The 23,273-nt window shown below is 41.9% G+C and overlaps 1 protein-coding gene across 1 annotated transcript in view; it reads left to right on the forward strand.

The window, feature by feature from the left end:
- ptprua (protein tyrosine phosphatase receptor type Ua) overlaps positions 1-23,273 on the forward strand; it is a 425,958-nt gene that overhangs the window by 112,458 nt on the left and 290,227 nt on the right. Inside the window, exon 2 of the mRNA XM_036562583.1 lies at positions 6,442-6,570. Coding sequence (XP_036418476.1) covers positions 6,442-6,570 — 129 coding nt within the window. The remainder of the gene's footprint in view (positions 1-6,441; positions 6,571-23,273) is intronic.

The raw sequence follows: 23,273 nt of genomic DNA on the forward strand, positions 1-23,273 counted from the left end.
TTAGACCTCAGTAATGCTCTTGTGGCTGAATGCAATCAAATCCTCACAGCAGTGTTCCAACATCTGGATGGATGCCTATATATATATATATATATATATATATATATATATATATCAGCACTGCAGTAACACTGACGTGGTGGTGGTGTGTTAGTGTGTGTTGCGCTGGTGCGAGTGGATCAGAAACAGCAGTCACTGTCAGAACAAAACCTTGTATGATAATGTAATGAGATAAGAGAGAGAAATGTAGACAGAGAAAGAGAGATAAAGAAAAGAGAGAGAGAGAAGACAGTAACGCTGCTCTGTTGATACTTCATTTGATGGCAGTAGAAGTTGGTGGAGTTTTCCTGCAGTAAGTTTGAGGCAGTAATGATGAGCACCGCTGCTGTTCTGCCACCACAATTACTCCCCCTGCCTCACACACGCCAAATCCCCCCTCCACCACACCCTCCACCTCCCGGCCTTGGCTCTAAAGCTTTAAAGCGGTGTGTATGATCTCATTGACTCGACTCAGAGAGGATTGAACAGCGAGCCCAAATCCACCCCGCAGTTTGGCAGGTGCAGAGCCGTGTGGAAGATTATGTACAGTTGTAATATAAGCTTGTCTTTTCTCTACGCTGAGCTAAAACAGGCAGTTCGGATACTCTGCTGCCTCCTCTTTCAGCCACCTTCACAGCTTTGGCTTAATTGTCTTGGCTGTACCTCTGACAGACTCAGCGATGGAGACAGACTGGCTCTGGACTGAGGGGAGACGAGCTGAAGGCATTTCAGAGAGCTGAGCTCAGTGCTGGTTAATGACAGTGACGGTCAGATCCCACCTACATCGTACGCTTAGTTAACACACTGTGGAGATCTGTTAGAGCTGATTAAACCAGATTAATCGATCACCGGCAACCTTCTCAATGAATCAGCATCAATTGACAGTTTGCATAATGATACAAGGGAGTTCCACCCATTTCTCAAATTTTCTGCATGATGATATGGGTAAGACGTGAACAGAGTCATTCAGAGTGGTTTGGTGAAATGAGTCAGAATTGTTCACAGTGGTGGTGATAGGAACCAGACGTCCACCTCTAAAAGCTCCTTGACAGAACGTTACTACATGAAATGGTTAAACATTGGTTTATGATACACTCTTAAAAAAGATGGTTCTTCAAGGGTTCTTTAGTAAAGAAAATGGTTCTGTGTAGAATCATGAACACTCGAAAAACCCTTTCCATGATTAAATGGTTTTTTGGATCTTCAGACTGATGGAGAATGTGCTGTAGATGGTTCTATATGGAGCCTTTTTGAAAAGGGTTCAACATAACATGAAAAAGGGTTCTTCTATTGTTATGATGTCAAGCTTGAGGAACCAACTACAACATATATATATATATATTATTGACATTCAATGTAAAGAGTAACAAGTATTTTTCAAATGATGTCAAAAAATTAAAAAAGACAAAAATGGAGATACAAGGTTTTCTTCTGACAGCAGCGATAAATATATAGGATGATTCACTCGAAAGAGGCCCCGAATATTCTGTTGTAACTCCCGTAAGGATGAAGCAATGTGAACCAAAAAAATGCGCTACATACCTTGATGTGTGTGTGTGTGTGTGTGTATGTGTATGTGTGTATATATATATATATATATATATATATATATATATATATATATATATATATATATATATATATATATATATATCTTATGTTTGAGACAATTTGTAGGTAGCTGTAAGAATGAAGACATTTTGGATGATTTCAGAAAAGCCTTGGCTTTCCAGAATCACTCTCTCTGACTCTCAAATCAAACCAAAAGCTAAATCAGAACCTTAAGGTCCTCTGTAGATCTCTGTCATGCCTGTATTTGGAACTCTAAACTTTGGTTCTAAGCTGGTTTTCTTTATGAGAAAAATGAATGACGTTTTTGGAAAGCACTGCTGTTTCGCCCTGTGGTGAACAAAAGTGTTCCAGAGCCATTTTGTTCTGTGTACATTTTCCTCCAAATGTAACTCAATTATGGGTTTTTTTAGCAGCCAAAAATATGAATAACAACTACAACTACATACAAGCTACCTCTGCTGCACAGTGAGGTGACGTCGCGGAATAGAGAGTCTAATATTAAACTTCAGCACTGTTATAAACCAACACCAGCTACTCAAACTGCAGCCTGAAACTGTCAAACGCCTCTAAACTACCACGCTGGACAGAGCCGGCTGGTTTGTGTGGGGCATTTTGGTGAGGCCAGTCTCATGATGTCAGTTCAGTGCGCAGCAGTGTTAGCTTGCATGTAGCCACAGTTGGGTTTCAGTTGTACGTACAGCACAATGTATCGGCTTGGGACCATTTTAGTTTACCACAGAATGCGAGGTCTGTTGTTGCTGCTGTTGTTTATGTTTACTTTTAACACCAGCATCACATATGACCTCCAGAGAACCCCGCCTACTTTTACGGTTCTGTTATGCGATGGAAACGGACACTCGCGCAGGGTACGGGTTGTTCTGGATTCCGATTAGTAACCGTACTTTGCCGGCCCTGATGGAAAAACACCGTTTGTGAGGCCTGTGTTTGTATTTATTTATGTTGTTTGTTTACTACTTGAAAAGTTGCCAGTAGAGTGATTCTGGTTCTGACTGAATCAGGACGCAGGAGATGGAGCGCTAGCCTAAAGAGCCGTTAGCATCGAGCTGTTATTCCTGGCACACCAGGCTAATGTGAATCACGCACTAGCTGTCCGTAGCACCATATCCTGTCAGCCCACGGCAATCTGGTGCCCCCTCGCCACCCCGTCATCTCCGCGCTCGGGCCTGATGGGAGGAAATAGCGGCACTTTTGGCGGGAATGGACGTTGGCGCTCGCCTCCGGAGGTCGCGGGCCGAGAAAACCCGCCGTTATTAGGTGCAATTAAGCAAAACACAAAGCGAGAAAGCTATTTCTAGCTGGACTGATATCTCTCTCTCTACAGAGACAGACAGAGTCTTGCTGGTTTTGTTTGTGTCCTTAGATTTGGTGCGGCTGATTAGCTTCCACCTTTTGTGAGTGTCACCCCTCCCCCCCCCCACAACCCCCCCGCTCCCGCCCCAATAGACACCTCTGAAAGATTACAGGAATTATGGCAGCGGTGGGAGCAGCACTTTTGTGCTCAACATTAAATTACTGCAGTCCTGAGGAAGCAGTCATTATCACAAAGGTGCCTTTCACTGGAAAGTAACTGCAGAAATAGTTGTATTTAGAGTTTGGGGATTTGGAGTTTTAAGATATTTAAAGAGTTTTGATGAGCATTAGAGACTTTAGTGATATTAGGGACAGGCATGAATAATTGGCTCACCAAGCTCTTGTTGTTTGGCTAGTAAAACAGTTCTCATAATTGGATTAAATGGAAGAAAATTCTTAATATGTGTCTCATCTGAATCTCAGAGTTATAGGTGAGTTGATAGCATGGCTGTTCCTAGGCTTCCTTTACTACAGAGTTTGGTAGGTTTAATCGCTCAGCGTGACCAAGAACCGCCCATTTTACCAGGAATTACTGAAACGACCAATGTTGGAACGTTGATTTCGCACAACATAGAGAGGCAGACAGTTGAGAAAACAGTGCTAAACTTACAAGAATTTCTTTTTTGCTACTAAATAAATTAAATTCTTGAATAGCTTTTAAATACCCTAATTAAGATGAGATGTTGTGTGGAAAACCTTACCTTTGTTGTGATGTTCAGCATATATCTTGATAAAAGTTTATTTTTTAAACTTAACGTTTAATTAAAACTCGACATCTCTTGGTATTTATCTTTTTAATCTGATCTGTGTTATTTAACTGTATGATTTTAAATGAATACTTACCTTATAAGTTCTTCTTTTCACTGCCTGTAAAGTACTGTGAGCTGCCAATGCCATGAAAAGTTAGATTAAATAAAAAAATTTGATTATTATTTTTTACTGTAGATTGTTGTTCATTTACTTTTTTGGTGGCTGCCTGATTTGCAAGCACAGCTCATCCTGCTGCTGGCTGGATAATACAGTCGTTTAATCTGCTTTTCTCTTCATAAATTTTCTTGTGTTGTTGTTTTGTGTTATTGTTTGCTCTCCGGTGTGGTCCAGAGGAGGATGGGTTCCCCTTTTGAGTCTTGGTTCCTCTCAAGGTTTCTTCCTCTTGCTCTGAGGGAGTTTTTCCTTGCCACTGCCTCTACTGGTGACGCTCATGGGGGCTCGGACCCAGATTTCTCTGTAAAGCTGCTTTGTGACGACACCTGTTGTAAAAAGCGCCATATAAATAAACTTTGACTTGACTGACTATAAAGTGATTTCTCAGTGCTGTCGTTGCATTTATTGGGTAATGTGATCTAACAAAGCTGGGAATTTGCACAAACTATATTTTTGAATGAGAAAAAAACATGAATAGGAATAAAAGTCACACATCAGTCGCTTTTCATCATTATTTGATTATACAAATCAATAAGCTCTTAGTGATCTGAATTCTGCTCTGTACGAACTCGTGACCTCATGCTGATGAGTTCTTCTGTGGTCACTGTTAATACGCTCAAACTGATGCTGTGACACTAGAACATCACACCTATTTAAACTTGATATTAATAATAATAATAATACTTATTTATAGAGCACTTTCCATGCCGGTGGCAGCTCAGATTGCCTTACAGACAGGTGATAATGCTTATCAGTAACAGAAGAAATTATGGGTATTCAGGTGAAATCAAATAAGGCAGACAGGTAAATTAAGAAGATAAATACCAAAGACACATACAATTTTAATTAAACGCTGAGTTAAAGAGCTGCGTTTTCAGATGTTTATTAAAAGTGAGCTCTGAGCTCGACTGTCTAATAAAAGCTGAACTGAGCTCCACAGTTTAGAAGCAGAACAACTGAAAGAGTCTCTCCACGTTTTCTGTTTTTACTGAAGGTGTTCAGAAGGTCAGAATCTGCAGATTTAAGGAGATATAAACAGACGTTCAGGAGCTTTAAGGTCATTTAGAGCTTTAAAAACCATCAGCAGAGCTTTAAACTCTCTCTAACAGATCCAGGCAGTCAGTGCAGTGTGTAACGGGGGGATATGAGCTCTCTGTGTTGGTGCTTTGAGGATCCGTGCTGCTGCGTTCTGTACTGGGTTCTAGAGGATGGACTGTTTTCTCCAGTAAGAAGATCATTACAGTGATCAACTCTGCTGAACAAACACATCTACGAGTTTCTCTGCGTCGCTCTGAGAGAGAAAAGGCTGAACTTGAGTAATTGCTACTTCACTTTTGTTGGATGTCTCATTCTAAAACCACAGGCGTTAATATGGAGTCGCTCTCCTTTGTGGCTGTAATGGTTTTCGCTCTTCTGGGAAGCTTTCCACAAGATTTTGGAGTGTATCTGTGGGAATCTGTGCTCAGTCAAATGAGCATTTGTGAGGGCAGACGCTGATGTTGGACGAGAGGGCCTGGCTCACAATCAAGTTCCAGGTGATCCCGAAAGTGTTCAGTGGGGTTGAGGTCAGGGCTCTGTGCAGGCCACTGGAGTTCCTCCACACCAAACTCTCAAACCATGTCTTTATGGAGCTCGCTTGGAATGCTGGAACAGGAAAGGCTCTCCCCCAAACTGCTGACACAAAGCTGGAAGCAGATAACTGTGTAAAATGTCTTTGTGCTGCAGCATCAGACATCACCCTTCACTGGAACTGAGAGCCCAAACCCTGAGAAAACAGCCCAGCCCATCATCCCTCCTCCACCAAACTGTACTGTTGGCTCTGTGCATTCCGGCAGGTAACGTTCTCCTGACATCCACCAAACCCAGATTCACCGTCAGACTGACAGATAGTGAAGCTGATTCATCACTCCAGAGAACACGGTTCCACTGCTCCAGAGTCCAGAGGCGGTGCTTTACACCACTCCAGCCGACACTTGGCATTGCAGCATAGTGATCTCATGCTTGTGTGCAGCTGCTCAGCCATGGAGACCCATTTCATGAAGCTCAGTTCTTGCGCTGATGTTGCTTCCAGAGGCAGTTTGGAACTCAGTAGTGAGTGATGCAGCAGAGGATAGGTGATTTTTACACTTGGTGTCCTCGCTCTGTGAGTTTGTGTGGTCTACCGCTTTGTGCTCCTTTTCCAACATCAGCATTTAGTGAGTTCCGGTTTTCGTTAGTGAGGGCAGATCTAGCATGACTGAACTTTCACAAACTGACTTGTGGTGAAGGTGGCATCCCATGACAGAACCACGTCTAAAGGCACTGAGCTCTTCAGTACGACCCATTCTGCTGCCACTGTTTATCTATGGAGACTGCATGGCTATGTGCTTGATTTTGTACACCTGTTAACATCTGACCTCAGTAATCAGGCGGGGTGTCCAGTTGCTTTTCTAATTAAACCACAATGCTATTCTTTTCCAAAATAAGAGCGTGATGTGATGTCATATCCTCTGAATGCAGCTGTTTGTGTAACCCATGCTGTTTTTTTCTCTTCAGCTGGCTGCACGTTTGAGGAGGACCCGGACGTCAGCCTGTGCGAGTACAGGCAGGGACAGGAGGACGACTTCGACTGGCAGCTGGTGCGGACCACCAGCTGGCCCTACGTGCCCTCTGACCTCACGCGGGGTGAGTCTCGGAATGAGCCCCTTTCACTCTTCACACCTGTTTCCCACAATGCACCTCTCTGTGACTGAGCAGCTGCCGGTAGCTCCGGATAAAACGGGGCGGCCCGGAAGCTCGAGATTCCAGCCTTGTGATTCGCTCAGCTGCTCTGATTCTCTTCAGTAAGCTGGTTTATGGCGCAGATCTGTAGGGCTGTGAAGATCCACACTGAAGGTGACAGGTCAGCAGCATCAGGAGCATTTTGACTGTTAGCATTGATTAGGATTGATTTTCTTAATATTCCGTCCCCTTTGAATCATAAGGTTCTGTCTGTGTTCTGAGCAGTTTTGAGACATTGAGCTTCAAAGATTTTGCATTCCAAATAGCAGAACTGATGTGTGGAACACGCCTCTTTCATACATGACGTTGACAGGTTTTAGAACAGGTCAAATACAGACAGAACCTTCCAATCTTAAGAACTCACTTTCCGCCTGGAATTATAAGGTTCTATCTGACAAAACATGAAAAGAAGCAACAATTTTCAAGGAACACAAACAGTTTATACTCGTAATTTGTTTTAAAACATAAATTTAATGTAACAGAGTGTCTGTGTTATAAGAAAGTTAAATCGAATGCTTTCTATGACATTTTAAGGCATCAATTTTTTTATATCACTCTTGTCGGAAGAAAACCTCGTATCAAAAAAAAGTCATTTTGAGTCGTTTCTTTTGGTCCATTCAGCATGAAATTTACACACAGTGTAAAGGCCAACAGGTATTTTCAAATTATGTCAAAAATGAAAAACTGACAAAAATAGAGATACAAGGTTTTCTCCCGACAGCAGCGATTTTTTATTTATTTATATATTTTATTTTTTAATAACATTTATTTCTTGTTTTAGAACAAATAATTTTTTCCTTATTCAATAAAGCATTGCACATTAAGCATTTTGTCCAGTGCTAAATATTTTATCCAGTGCAGAGGTCAGTTTTAGGAACCATTAGTTTAAGTTTCCTTTAGTCAGACAGAAACCAGCTACTGTAATAAACTGTCCCAGCAGGTCAGTGTAGCTGGTCAGTCTAAAGGCCATGTGAGGTTTAGTTTTATATCAGAAATGTGACTCTAATGAGCCAAAATATCTTATTTTGGGAGAAAGAAGAAAAAGAAAAGATGGATGAATGAATGAAATTAATGTTTATGTTCTTTTTAAGAGCCCGTCAATTCAAATATGTACTATTTAAGCACCTTAAAGGCTTAATATTTATAAAATTTAAAACAATAAAACTTTTTTAAAGAGCTGTAAGACGACAGGCAGAGTTTCAGCAACATGTTTCCATTTAATTAAATCTGCTCGCTGAGCAGAGCGGTGACATGGCAAAAGAACAGAACCCGATTGGTCCTCTTTTCTTTACTCAAAGTGCTGATAGAACCTCATAGAACTAAGTTAGAGTTTGACTTTGGAGATCGCTGCTGTTAGAAGAAAACCTCGTATCTCCATTTTTCCATTTTTCAGTTTTTGACATCATTTGAAAATGCCTGTTACCCTTTACATTGTGTGTAAATTTCATGATGAATGGACTAAAAGAAACGGCCCAAAATGACTTGGAAAAACGTCTGGTTCCATTGACTTACATTATAAGTAAAGTAGGTTTTTTCCTTCTCCTGTAAAGTTACCATTTTGGAGATATGAGGTTTTCTTCCCACAACAGTGAGATAGAACCTTTTTGTTTTCTAGATAAAGAGTCCAAAAATGCACTTAAAAAACACCTCGCATAATTTTAAGAAGTTGTCACAGAATAAAAATGTGAATAAGTTACATTTTGACAAAAATATCAGAGAGAACCTCATAATTTCAGACTATTTTCAAACATAAAATTCAAACAGAAGAGATCTTCAGCCCTGCAGATCCGTGTCCACCGTCTGCGTTCTTCCTGCTGTAGCTGGTGTATGATGTGACGGTGCCCTTTCTCGGTGAGGAATGTGGATCACTCCTGCTGTAAATGTGCTGCGTTTGGATGAATGTGTGTTCGTTTGACATAAATCCCTGAAGCGTGAGAGAACAGTGAGTATGAGCTTCGGGTGGGAACAAAAAAATCCCCAAAACTCTGTAACCCGGCCGTGGAAGCGTGGCGTGATATAGGAGGCAATTAGCAGGAGGTTTGCTTGCATAAGCAAGTGGCAGCAAGTCACTTTTCTTATTCTGCTGAAATGGCATGAGCAGCGTCCGCCATTCATTGTTTATTCTCTCACATAAAGCAGCGGTGATCCTGCGCTCCAGGCTTTTCCTCACTCTCCGGTGGGCTCCACTCTGGAGACGCTGGGGTTCTGGACGGGTCTGTGCTGATTACATCTCCTCCCTGTTCCTGCTGAGACACACAGAACTGTGTCCTCACAGCCCCACAAATAAAGTTAACACATAAAAATACCCAAGAGCTCTTTATTAGGGCTGTCACTGTCGGTTATATGAGTTATTGAGTTATCTGTCAATTATTTTGATTGATTGAGTGATAAGAGTTGTTAAGAGAGGCTTATATAAATTTATATATATATATATATATATATATATATATATATATATATATATATATATATATATGGTTCTATTTCACTTTCTTTACTAACATAACGTTGTCAATGTAACAATTTGAGAGAAAAGTAGAATTTTTAAAATTTTACCATGAAAATCATAATTTCTCTGTATTTGGTGGTGTGCCCCTCTTGCTTTAATGACAGTGTGGGCTCGAGCTACATGGACTCCACACGTTTGCATAAAACCTTTTGCTCAGTAAATAAAATCAGCCTCAAGGTCGTCTGAACACGGGCTTTACTGGAAGAGATCAGACTAAAAACAATCTGACCCTTTAGCACAAACACCTCTACGTGGTCAGTGTCACAAATTGGACCTAGAAATAGTACAGAATCTTTTTTTTTGTGATCAATTTTTAATTTGTTTCCTGTTAATCAAGCAGCATTTTATCACAACATTACAGAACTGCAGGAAATCAAAAACAACCCCCTTACCCACCCCATCCCTCCCCGTCCCACTCGTCCATCCATCCCCGTTTTCTGTACATACTTTTATACTATTTACTAAATAAGATTTAGTGCAAAGGATGACATTTCAAAAATAAAACGGAAAAAGAGAGAGAAACGAATGTTGTTGTTATAAGATGTACCTCATAGCCTTTGTTCCAATCTTCTCGTCACATCACAACAAATCTGTTTCCATGTCTGGAGAGTAGATGTTCTAACTTTATTAATCCCGGCTGTGGCCGATTCTAACATAACTGTGTCATGCAGCTGAAATAGCCAGAGTCGTACACTTAGATGATGTGGGAGAAGCCGCCTCTGTGCAGTGATTTTTTTAGCCGATGTTAAACCAGCGAGCCACATCTTCCTTTGTTTCCCTGTTAAATTTAAATTGGAGTCGTCGTTTAGCAATAATACAGCTGGATCCATGAGAATTTCCTGTCCAACCAGGGCAGATAATATGGAAATAACCTTTATCCAGAAGTCAGTAACGTCCCCACATTCCCACACCATGTGCAGAAAAGTTCAACAGTTCAAAAGTGTTGTGGACAATGGTTGCGTTAGGGATTTAATGCAGTTTTTGTCAGAAAGCGTTTTCGTGGTATCAATATGATTTATGACAATATTTAAAATGGATCAGTTGATGATTGGGGTTTTTTGATGCATGAAATGTATCCCCCCAATATGTTCCAGTCAAGAAGAAGTGCAAAATTGTGAATATTTTTCATTGTAATTGTCATAAATTTTCTTTGTTTTACATTTTTAACAGTTCTGAAATGTTCTGTTGTTTATTTTCCATGTTTAAATGAAAAAAATCCCAGATTTTCAATGCAGCCTCAGAGTTTTTTGTGCACAGTTTGTATTTATTTGCTGAGTTCATATTGGAAAAAAAAACAAAATATGAAATGTGAAATTTGACGTAACTTTTGCACTGGTCATAGTATGTTTAATTGTTTTCCTTATGTGTTAAATTCAACACATAAACAGTAATGGTGCTTTAAAAGTGTCCTCTGTAAATCAAGTAGGGGATTTTAAAGGGTCCATATCATGAAAAAAGATTATTTTAATGTTTGATGTGGTATATAAACAGTTCCCCAGTCCATGCAGTCCATATAATTCTTTGTTTTTTTGATGTCACAATCACAAATGCATTTACATATCGTTGCTTTGTAACCAAACCTCGTATCTCCATTTTTTGTCATTTTCGCTTGTTTTTCACAAGTTGAAAATAACAGCTGCTCTTCACATCGGATCAGAAATTTTGGGTACCACTTTAGAATAAGACTACTCCTATAATGGGTTTATGAATGGTTTATAAATAGTTTATTAATCGTTATTAATTAGTTCACACACACACACACACCTTAAAATCGTTAATAAGCAGTTACAACACAAATAAAAAGCAAAACAGTGACACACACAGTCCTCTATGCTGTGAAAGCTCAGATGTTGCTGGTTATTTATCTTACTTTGTCTGTTCCATCACTCAGCATTAAACCAGTGAGCTTCATCACATATTCATGTTCATCAGACATGACAGCTCACGTTTGCTCTTTTAATTAATGTGTTACAACTGTTTGGTTATGATTTTTAAGATGGCTATGACCTAATTAACAACCATTCATAAACTTTTTTAACCATTCATAAACACTTTATAAGGGTAGTCTTATTCTGAAGTGGTACTGAATTTTGTTAATTCTTCAAGCTTTTGTTCCAACAGCGCTGATTCTGCCTCAGCCTATAGCAGTTTAGCCCCGCCCACTCAAACTGGAGTTATAAGGAGTGTTTCAGCCTGAACTGCCTTTTGAATGAGGCAGCCAATCAGAACAGAGCTCATTTACATAGGTCAGTTTTAAAGGTGTGGTCTGTTTAATAAAGAGGTTACTAAAGTCATTTTAATATTAATTCTGACTGTTTTTGGTACATAAAACCACACAAATGTTATAAGTGGACCTATAAGTGGAAAAGTATTGGCGCCTCAAAATATAACATTGTGCAAGTTGCCAGCTAATCATTGTGAAGGCAGAATTTGGCCCAAGATTCTTAAAATCATGGCTGTTTTTGTTGTGGAGGAGCTGCTACTCATTATTATCTGGCTTGATGAAGCCTCAGTGGGAAGCTATAGGGGGATATCAGGTGAGCGTCAGTCACCCCACTTGTTTCTGCTGCACAATATTTGTGGTTAAAATCGGAGTGTTTGTATTCCCGCGGCTGATATCTGCGCACCGCCTCGACTCGAGAGCCTGCGGAGACGTCGGCCGGATCTGAGGGACAGCTGAAAAAGCGGACACGTTGGCGGCATTTTGTGTTGACATTTCACGGAGAGTGGACGTCCAGCCTCGGCACTTATCTGGAGGGCTAAATTCCTTCAAAGCCGCTAAAGAGACTCCAATTGAGACAACAGCTTAGTTTATTGGGCACTGCTGGCTCAATACTATCGATCCTCGCCGACGTACGGCCAGCATGCGAATGAGGCGGAACTGCAGAGAGACAGAGAGAGAGAGTGAGTGGGGGGGGGGGTAGAGATTGTGTTATCCCTATATTCAATCTTGCTGGCAGTGTGATTATGTGTGATTATGGTGAAACTCTGAGTGTTGAGCTTCGTACTTTTAATCTGCGCGACAGCAGGCCGCTGATCAGACAATTGCTGTTGGATTTAAGGCGGTCAAACAGTTAGGCCTCGGATTGAAAGAGTTGTTTTCTTGTTGTCATGAAGGAGTGAAAAGCCTGCAGTTTGGCAGTCGGGCTTTTTTCTCCTTAACTTGTTAGGTGTTAGGAGGTTTTATTAGATTTGACACAGCCTGGAGCCAAACTCGGGGGCTAAACCTCGGAGACCAGACGGTACGCCGCCCACCCTTGTGAAGATCTGTATGTAGGCTGGGGTCTGATTGACTCAACTATTCAGATCAGATGATAATGCATTTAACACTGTATGGATGGTTCTGCTGAACGGGTTCAGAGTCAGAGTTCAAACACATTTGGGACTTTTAACTGATCTTGGACTTCAGACTTAAATCCTTTTGCTTTGAGTGACTCTAAACCTTAATTATGATTATTTTATTAATGATTAAACGTTCCATTTTCTCTCTACCAAAACAATCATAACTCTACCCAGACTTTACCAAATGGTTCAGTAGTGACTGTTTCAGTGACAGTTTTAGCTGATTTTGAGCTCAAAAACGCAACCAGTAGAAGAGAATTAACAAACAAGGTAATTAACCTTGTTAATTACTTAACATGGTTACGGTTTGTATAGACAGTATGTATAATACTAAAAATCTCATATAAATAATATAAACTCTATCCTTCACATAAACTCTATTCACAAAAATTAACAACCCAAATTGCACTACAAATACATGACCAGCAAACACAGCTCTGAACAGCTGTTCACACAGAAAATCATCATATTTTACATTAAAACACTAAAAAGTGCTGAACTGCAGAAAATATGACGCTTCTTAATGTTCCACACTGATTTTCAGACTTTGGGACACATTTACTTCAAAACAATGGGATCTACCTGCTCACCATGTGGCCATGAGGGACAGGGATGCAGCCTCACTGTACAATGCAGGGGCGTGGCTAAAATAAGGCTCCGCCTACAGACTCAAACTGTGTTCAGTAGTGACATGAACATTTTTTGAATAGTTTTTTGAATGTTTTTTTTTCAATTTTGCCTCATGATAAATTGAAAATTTTCAACTTCACTTTAAAAAAATCACAAAAAACTAAACTGAAAAAAAAATGTTTTATTTAAATTTATTATTGAAGTTTATTTAAATTTAGGGGTTAGGGTTTGAGACAGACACCTCCAAATAGAAAGTACCCTTATAAACGATAATTTTGTGAATATTTTAGCTTATTCCTATCTCTAATAATGCCTTAGGTTTCAATACATAGCAAAGTTCTTGAAAATATCTAAGATATGGAAACTTAATTGATAAAAAATACTTAAAAAAGCTAATTTGGTAGAATGCTCCATATAACAGTGTGGAATTTTAGTAGTACACTCACCTTTTTAATGTGACGCCAAGCGCTTTCGTGCTCAGGAGCATTAGCTTGCTGATAGCATGGATGTAGCATTATTCATATATTGAATATTAAACCACCTCATAATTCAGAGGATCCAGTCACACTCGGGGAAAATCTACGCAGGATGAAACATATTGAGTTAGATTCACCACTGGATGCAAGAGTGGTGATTTTTGGAAATCCCATTCATTTTTCCCATAGAGGAAACCAGTTTAGAGCTGGAGTTCCTATGTGGGCACAACACAGGTCTACACGGCTTCAGAGGCCCGTTAGAATCTGCTTAATTTCATTTTAAATGTTATCAGTTATCAGAATTGGCTCTTTAAAATCAGCGTTTACTCATCAACAATTAATGTACAAATGCAGTTAAAGGGGTTCCCACATAAATTACAGCGTTCTCTGTGATCTCTGCACCTGAGGAGCCGTGGGTCCTCGACTTCAGACGGACCAGAAGATCAAAGGTCCTCCGCTCTAAGTAAGCAGGACGCCGCCTTCCACACAATGAGCTTCCTCTGATGAGCCTGCAACCGAGCACGCAGCCGCAGCAGCCAGCAATAACGGAATAGCTCTTTGCATTTAAATGGCGCATTAACACCGAACGATTTACCTCGTCTCCCCCTCAAGATCGGCCCGAGCGTTCGCGGGATGGCAGCGGCGTCTTTGATGTGGAGGTGTAATAATAAGACAAGCTTTCGCAGCCTGTGTGAATATATTAGCAGAATCAGAGGAGGACTTAATAAGCACTAATGGTGGGCTTAACTCTGTGTCTAAACACGGGCAGGAAAGCTTGGAAAGCGTTAGCGTGTGTTTTTTTGTTTTTTTTTGCACAATTTTAATGAGCTCCTTTCGCCCGGCGCGGGACATACAGTGAGCATGTGCACGTTTGATGTTTTTCAGCAGAACTCGCAGCTTCGTTTCGTCTTGACGGGCCGCTCCGACGTAAGCTAGATTGCTACCTCCTTGCCTAATGGTGTCAGATCCGTCGTAATTTGCTACACTTGTCAAGTCAAAGCGAGCGAGCCAAACGCAGCGCTTCCCGCGTGTTGTTGGGGAGCTGAGGAACTGCAGAAGGCTGACAAGGCGGATCAAAATAAGGAAGAGGATAATTTCTTATAAACAGCTTTGTACTGTATGTGCTGGGGTGGGCGATATGACGGCATGATATCGCTATCGCGATAAATCAAAACTGAACATAAACTGGATGTCCAGCATTTCTTCCGAAATGAAGGTGTTCATAGTGAGTTTGTGCTGCAGTAACAGCCTCTACTCTTCTGGGAAGGCTTTACACGAGATGTTGGAACATTGCTGTGAGGATTTGATTGAGCATTAGTGAGGTCATCTACTGATGTTGGATAGTCAGTTCTGAGAGATTGATGAGAAGATCTCCAACAGATATCCCAAACATGTTTTTTTGGATTTTTTCTCTACTGTTCTCCCCAATTTAGTCGTCTCCAATTCCACCCACTAGTTAGGACTCCCCCAATCACATGATACCCCCAGCGTTAGGAGGGCGAAGGCTAACACAGGCTTCCTCCGAGACCTGTGAAGCTCAACCGCATCTTCTTGAACTGCTGCTCACGCAACGTCACTGGACAGCTGAACGAGCTCGGAGGAAAGCGCCAACCGCCAGATCTGGGCCTGAGCTCAGAATCGTAGGTTGTTACTCTGATAGGCCTCTAACAGTCTTGGGTATCATTGGTTACTCTAAATACTTCTGTCCAGTGACAGGCTGGTGTCTCTTTTCTTATTCTCTATATTCAGTATTGTCTGTTAGTTGTAGAATCTGTTCATATTGCTCTTGTTGTGTTGTGGTTTTGCTATGTGTACTATCATAGCTTTCATTTCATAACTTATATAACTGTTACAAAAACCGCACATTGGAAATGGTGCAGTACTGATGTCTATTAATGAGTATGTTGTGTATATTTAGAGTCTAATGTGTATATATTATTTCTTATACATTTTGTAATTAAGTACCACAAGGGGGCTACGCACCTAAGATTATCAGTTACCTTCGCTCCTGTGTAAATGTGATGTTACAATGAACTTGATTTGATTTGATTTGATTCGGTGTGGTCCAGAGGAGGATGGGTCCCCTTTTGAGTCTTGGTTCCTCTCAAGGTGCTTCCTCTTACTCTTAGGGAGGTTTTCTTTCCGTTTTCACCCTTGGCAACGCTTACAGGGACTTGGCCCGGTTTTTCTGTAAAGCTGCCTGTTGTAAAAAGCACTGTATACATAAACTTTGACTTGACTTCACTGCTTGAGACCTTGAGATGAAGCTTTAGGGCTTAGTCTTGGGGTGAGGCTTAAGCTGGTTCTGGTTGTAAGTCCCACAGCTGAGGCAGAGGTTCTCTTGCTCAATCCCTCCAGAGAACGCAGTTCCTCTGCTCCACAGCCCAACGCTGGGAGGCTTTATACCCCTCTAGCCCACGCTTGACATTGGGCATGGTGACCTTAGGCTCATGTGTAGCTGCTCCAGAGCATCCCATTCTACTGGTCAGTGCTTTTCCTTGCAGATTCAAGCTGTGTTAGCAAAGTAGCCGAATTCACTCATTAGAAGGACTCTGGATCTTTTGGATACGAGTCTTATTTGGCACCAATCCAGCGGCGCCCTCTCCTCACGCTGGGGCTGAATCTCAAACGGCTCCCTGCTCCCTACATAGTGCACTACGGAGGAGTTTAAATACTGGATCCTGCAGCCCAGCAGAGCAAAATACAGCTAAGAAACAGTCATTTGGGATTCAGACTCATCCACACTCGATACATGATGCACTGTTTGGCTGTAGAGGCTAGAATTTCTAAACTAGCTATGGTTGGCTAGGTAGTATGGAGCCACTGGGGATTCATTCTGGGTTTTCAGATTTTTAAGCTCAATCAGATTTTAGGACCAGAACTATCTGTTTTATAATAAATAATATAGTTTTTGGTTGCATTTTTTTTTTTATTTTGGCACTGCTGTGTTTGATCATGTATCGCTTAAAAGTATTGCGATTCTGTTTTCTGTCCCATATTGCCCAGCCCTAGTATGTACTGTATACGTTTTTTCACTCTATTCAAGTGAACCCAGAAGCCCCCTTTGGTGCAGTCTTTCTGTTTGGTGGGGTATCCAGGCCTCTCTGACTGAGAGAGAGAGATAGAAAGAGAAAGAGAGAAAAAGAGAGATGCCTCAGCATGCAGTGCAGTATTCAGTTTGAAGATGTGCTGTGAAAAGTCCAAAGCACACCAAGGCTATGGAGCTGGGAACAGAAAGCGCGTACGACGGGCCATCAGGGTTTCGCCCTGCGAGACTCTCTTGGTAATTGGGGAACTTCTTGGTATTGACTTTTGTTCTCGGCCTTCCAGCTTCATTACTCGGGCAGAAGTTCTACAGAAAGCAAAAGTTTTGATACATAACTTCAATTTCTTTGTGAAATATCAGTTTTTCTTTTCACCTCAACCCAGAACTCAGATGCTGGTTTGTTGCTTCCAAGACCTGGCTGACATTTTAATAATCTAAATCAAAGAGAAGACTCCTTTGAGGCTACAGACTGGGTTGATGTGCATTGGTTGAACCCGTCGTCGATAAAAGGCTGGCGTACAGTCGCGATTAGACAGAGCAGAAAGCCTTTTATAACGCAGACAGAATCGTCTCTGCCGTGTCATGTTTTGAGAAGCTTTGAGGAGACCTATCTTGCCCCCAAACTCTTGAAGCAACGCGGAAAGAGAAGAACAGAGGCTTGTGCTGATGCAGACACAGACCTGGCTCACAGCCGGGTTTTGTGCTCCTCTCGCTTCAGACAAAAAGCGCCCACGTGACCTGTCTCCTGTCTCCTGTCCCGCGTATGTGTGCAGATATGGTAATATGAGATCTGCCCTGTAATTAACATTCCTTTAATGATAGAGTCACATCGCCACGCTTGGAGCCGCGCTGTGCTGTGAATAGGCACATCACCCGCTCGTCTCACTTCCACTTCCTTCTATTTTTCCCTCTCTTTCTCGCCCTTTGTTGCTTTATTGCTTCATTTGTTGCATTGGGTGCACTTTGTTTTGTTCACACTCGCTTGCATTGCTCATTCGCTCACTCGCCCAATCTGCCGCTCATTCATTCACTGGCTCATTCACTCATTTGCTGACTTGTGTACTTGCATGCTCAGTCACTCATTCCTTCACTCACTTGCATACTCTTACTCATTCACTCACTCGGTGACTTGCAGACTCGTTCACTCACTCGTTCACCCGTTCACTGTCTTACTGACTGGCATACTTGCACACATACTCATTCACTCATTCACTAACATGCTGACTTGTGTACATTCTCACTCATTTGCTCACTTGCATTCGTACTTGCTCAGTCACAAATTCACTTATTCACTGATTTGCATACTTGCACACTCACTTTTTCACTCACTGACTGATATGTATGCTTGCATGCTCACTCACTCACTCACTCACTCACTCACTCACTTGGCCTGTTTGGCACTCATTCTTTCAGTTGCTCAATCACTCACTCACTCACTCACTCACTCACTCGTTCCCTCGCTTGCTGACTTGAGCACTTGTACGTTTGCAAACTCATTCACTTGTTTATTAACTTGCTGGCTCGGTCCCACACTCGCTCTTTCAGTTCCTCAGCCACTCACTTACTCTCTCGCCCATGACTTGCATACTTGCTCTCTCACTCACTCATTCGCTCACTCACTGACTCACTCAGTCACTCATTTATTAGCTCACTCACTTGCCTGATCTGCCACTCATTCATTCACTGTCTCAGTCACTCACTTACTGACTTGCACACTCACACACTCACTCACTTCTTTACTCCCTCACTTAGTTGGTTTGGTATTCATTAATTCAGTTGCTGACTTGCGCACTTATATGCTTGCACAGCCTCTGACTCATTCACTCGTTTAGTAACTCTCTGGCTCAGTCCCACACTCACTCCTTCAGTTGCTCAGCCACTCCCTTACTCTCTCGCCTATTCGTTCACTTGCTGACTTGCTCACTCATTCACTCATTCAGTCATCACTGACTCCCTACTCATTTGTTAGCTCACTCACTTGCCCAGTCTGCCACTCATTCATTCACTTTCTCATTCACTCTTTTACTATCTCATTTACTCACTTGCTGACTCATGTACATTCTCTCTCACTCGTTCACTCGCTCATTAGTTTTCTGACTTGTATTCTTGCTTGTTCACACTCACTCACTCACTCACTCACTCACTTCTTTACTCTCTCACTTGGTTGGTCTGCCATTCATTCACTTGCACACTCGCTAACTCATCACTTGCTGACTTGTACGCCTGCACAGCCCCTGACTCATTCACTCGTTTATTAACTCCCAGTCCCACACTCTCTCTTTCAGTCACTCAGCCACTCCCTTACTCTCTCGCCCATTCCCTCACTTGCTGACTTGTGTACTTGCTCGCTCGATATCTCACTCAGTTCAGTTCGAGAGGCTTCGCTGGCGTGACTGCGCCCGGTAAGCATCATCAGAATGGCAATAAAGGTTTTGAGAGGTTCATAAATGGTTGAGTGGGTTTCATTCAAAGAGTTTCTATCAAATAAACTGTAGATTTCAGTTTCAGATTCAATTTACAGCACATACAAACACACAGGCCCACACACACACACACACACACACACACACACACACACACACACACACACACCGGCTCACACAAACACAGAGAGGCAGCGCTCGGCTCGGAGAGGCCCACCATCCCTCCTGATGAGTCACAGGGGTTTGGGTGTGTTTGTGCCCCACCGTGACCGATGCAGGATGACAATGAGGCCGGCGTATAATGGGCTGTTGCCATGGAGACCCGCTCGGTCAGGACGGGCCCGGGCGTGCTGGGGAATCTTTGGAAATTCATGTGAGTCATGTGGATCCCCGTGACTTAGGAGATTGGTTTGGTATTTTTTTGCTGTAAATCATGACACCTTTCGCGACAGTGGCATGCTGCGGTTTGCCAGAGTCTATTATTATTTCCATGATTGTCTGTAGAGAGCGCGTTCCTTTTACAGCCGGCAGAGCGGAGGAGGCTGCAGTGGAAGCTGACGCTTCCTGCCTCCACAGGCAAACAGAACCCAAAGTCTCCAATTATGCCCCTTTTCCCGGCTCTGTCTATACTATATTGCGCTCATGTTGGGAAAACAAATGTTCGCCAAGATGTTTTTCACTCTTACGTGTCTCTTGCTGAGGGTTGGATTTGATGCCTCCACTGGAGTGATGAGCTATGAATACATTTGTGACAATACATCATCCATCACATGCAGAAACTCCCTCTGCTCTCTATATGCTTTCTGTACTCTCTAGAAACGCTGTGTATAGCCCTGCATTGCATGCAGTCCTGTGCAAAAATCACAGATCACCTCACCTCACTGATTAAATTTCCAATCAGAACAGCCAGTTATTCGTCCTCTGATGTTGGGGGGAAAAAACAGAAAGCATATGTTTAACAAAAAAGCCTTAACAGCCAAATATAATATTTAATTTTTCAGTATTTATTATGTCCGCTCATGACTTTATAACAGCTTCCATCCTTTTCAGGGGACTCACTCTTAGTTTCTCAAAGAAATCTTCATTAACTTGCATTGAAATTTATGAATCGTCCTTCTCTTGTAAATTTACCATTTGCAGACACAAATAAACGACGATCTCCAACATAAAATTAAACAGAAGCCTCAACTACTATATTTATGATAATATTAAAAATACCATATCAACTTTTTCAGTGTGTCACGCTTCATCTTTATTGCAGCTTCTGTGCTTTCAGGAGACTCACTTTCAGTTCCTCAAAGAATCTGCAGACACACCTCCAAAGTTCAGTCTTAGGAGTTGGTTGATCATTTTCTGAAGTAATCAAACACATTCAGTGTCTGTGTTTACATGCAAAGATTTTCTCCAGTCTGATCGAATACATTCTGATTACAGATGAAGACTGATGTGTTTATATTCTCACTCTACTCCACAATCTGATGGAAAATCTCCGTTTACATGCTCACTACAAGTGATCAGATCCAAAATTACACACATGCATAGAGAACCACTTAGAGTAGATGTTACCATGACAACCAGCATCACATGAGTCCAGTCAGAGTGAGATGAGCAGCAGTGAGCAGCGCTTGTGTTTTTAATTGCTTTAAAATGATGTCGGACTCAGGAAAACGTCCTTCACATGTCCTTATTAAAGAAGGCCGAGAGGAAGACGTCGTGTTCTGAGACTCATAAGCTGGACGTCCGTCCCACCGCCGTCTTTTAAAGACTAGAGCATAAACTTCGTCTCCTCTGCAGACCAGTTTCTGCTCCGCCATGTTGAACGGTATAAACTTTCACTATGACGTACTTAAACTTTCCGATAGGGAATGTAATCAGATACAGGCGTTTACACAGATATTATTCTTCTATTTAACGGATTATTTACAGGATTTCCCACCTCGATCAGTCGAATAGAAACTGTATTCCGAACGGCCTCAGTCGGACTAGACTATTCCGACTCAGGTGTTTACATGGACGTATTCCATTCTGATGTTGAGGTCAGGACTTTTTGGTGTGGTCAGTCCATCGTTCAGCTTCTTTGTTTGATGTGTCCGTCTCCTTTTCTCAGTGAGGTTCTTCTTGACAGCTACACATCCTTTCAGACCCACAGCACTGAGTCGTCTTCTCACAGTGGAAGGATGGACAGAAACACCTGTGGATGTTTTCAGATCTGAAGCAGCTTGATTTTCTCCTCTCTCTCAGAGATGAAAGCTTTAAGTGCTGTTTATCTGATGGGGGCAGTTTTGGTGTCTGCCAGGTCTTCCAGGTGGTTGTTAGGAGCCCCATTTTCTCTGTAGTTTTAAATCAGTTTTTTCGACTTTCTTCAACTCCGACTTTCTCCTTCCTTATGCAAGTGGGTCATCTTATATCTTATCCTCTTCAAAAATATCTCCTGGAAATTGAATAACCTGAACCTAAAGGCTGTTTTGACTGGAAATGAAACAGATGAATGGTGCTCTCTGACTTTTGCATGTTGCTGTACTTGTGTTATCTTCAGTGCTGTTCATGGTATGGAGAGTGAGTAAGGAGGTAGGGGTTAAGTGTTGCGAGGAGACGACAGGTACAGACTCGAGAGAGAGAGAGAGAGAGAGAGAGAGAGATACTGACATCAGGCCTGCTGAGAAGACTGAGCTGTCAGAGTAATTGATATATAGTTGGCGTGACTGTGCTGAGGCATCTCTGGAGAAAAGAGCTGATGAGCGAAGCGATGCTCTGCACTCTGCCTTCACAATAAGCACCACTAAGATAGCTGGTCATTTGAATAACGCACCATTCACAGTCTTTTAGGTCTGGAGGAGACAAAGAGACACAGCTGACAACACTTGCATTCTGCTGTTCTAGCTTGTGCCTGTGTTAGCTACTCTATGTCCTCTACAATGATATATGAGCTCCAGGCCATTTGTATCTAACGTAAAGGAGATAAAGTAAACAAAACTGCATTTTCTTTGCCAGCTCACATATACGTTATATGTACATTCTTCACAAGGTAAGAAATACAACAGGGTCCTGGGGGGGTCTGGGACCTCCTGACTAACCAGATCTGCCGCTGGATGGAAGTGCAGTTTACTGAGTAAATGCTGAGAGGCCAGAGAGGGCGCTAATCCAAATTCAGTGAAGCTGATTGTTTATCTGCTTCCCCCACAATCAGCTTCTGTCTTTGGTGATCTTAACTAACCAGAGCTGCAGCACTGCTCTGCCTCAGGGTGGCGCTGTAGCAGGCTGGTTCACCCAGTTGGTCCTTCGTAGCCTAGAAACTGTAACTCTGCCCAGATTCCTCTGAAAAACTTTACAATGAGCTGCAGCAGATCTGTAAATCTGAAAACTCGCCCAGTTTCCCAAGAGTTTGGAGTGAAGAGTGACTGTTCCTCATTTCTCACACTGAAGACAGAAGAGGAGACGAGGAAGATCTCAGTTAATGTGAGGAAGAGCGCAGAACCGCACTAGAACAGAGACTCTACAGAAGAACAGCTGATAAAACAGACATTTACTGACATTGAAGCATCAGCAGCTCTATGGTGAGAGAGTTAGCAGCCAGCCAACATTGGACCCCTGAATACCTGCAGCTGCTAAAAATGATAATAAAATGTTCTAAACTTCATGATAATTTGAATGTAGTAAAGAGTCATGAGTGCTGGTTTTAGAGTGGAGTCTGTATTTTTTATATTTTGTATATATTTTTAAGCTCTGCCGTCGTCGTTCACTGCTACATTCTCATTACAGTGAGCCGACAGCTGTTGGCCGCTTTGGGGGCGTCACTCAAACACACGCAGGTCGAGGTGCAAACTTAAAAAAATCGTCTAATAATGAAGCTTTGATCAACTGTTATTTCTCTGCTCGGTGTGCGTTGATGTGTTAAGTCTCAGTGTGTGACTGAGGGTGTGATGTAATTGGTTACCGCAACATTTATTGACAGTCCCTCGACTCGTTTGCATCAAGAGAGCAGAGTGATGATGTGCATCAAGTGTTTTGATATGTTGGCTATATGCGAATGTATTGTCATGTCTGGTCTCTTTATAGCTCTGTATGACACGTTCTGATGTAAATTAGCAGAAAAAAGTCCAGTGAACAAAAGTCGAATCATTTTACATGACGTCATCATTCACATCACATATATGCTACTTTAAATTTCAGGACCCCCAGCT

The sequence above is a fragment of the Colossoma macropomum genome, unplaced genomic scaffold, assembly GCF_904425465.1.
Source record: "Colossoma macropomum unplaced genomic scaffold, Colossoma_macropomum, whole genome shotgun sequence".
Lineage (NCBI taxonomy): Eukaryota > Metazoa > Chordata > Actinopteri > Characiformes > Serrasalmidae > Colossoma > Colossoma macropomum.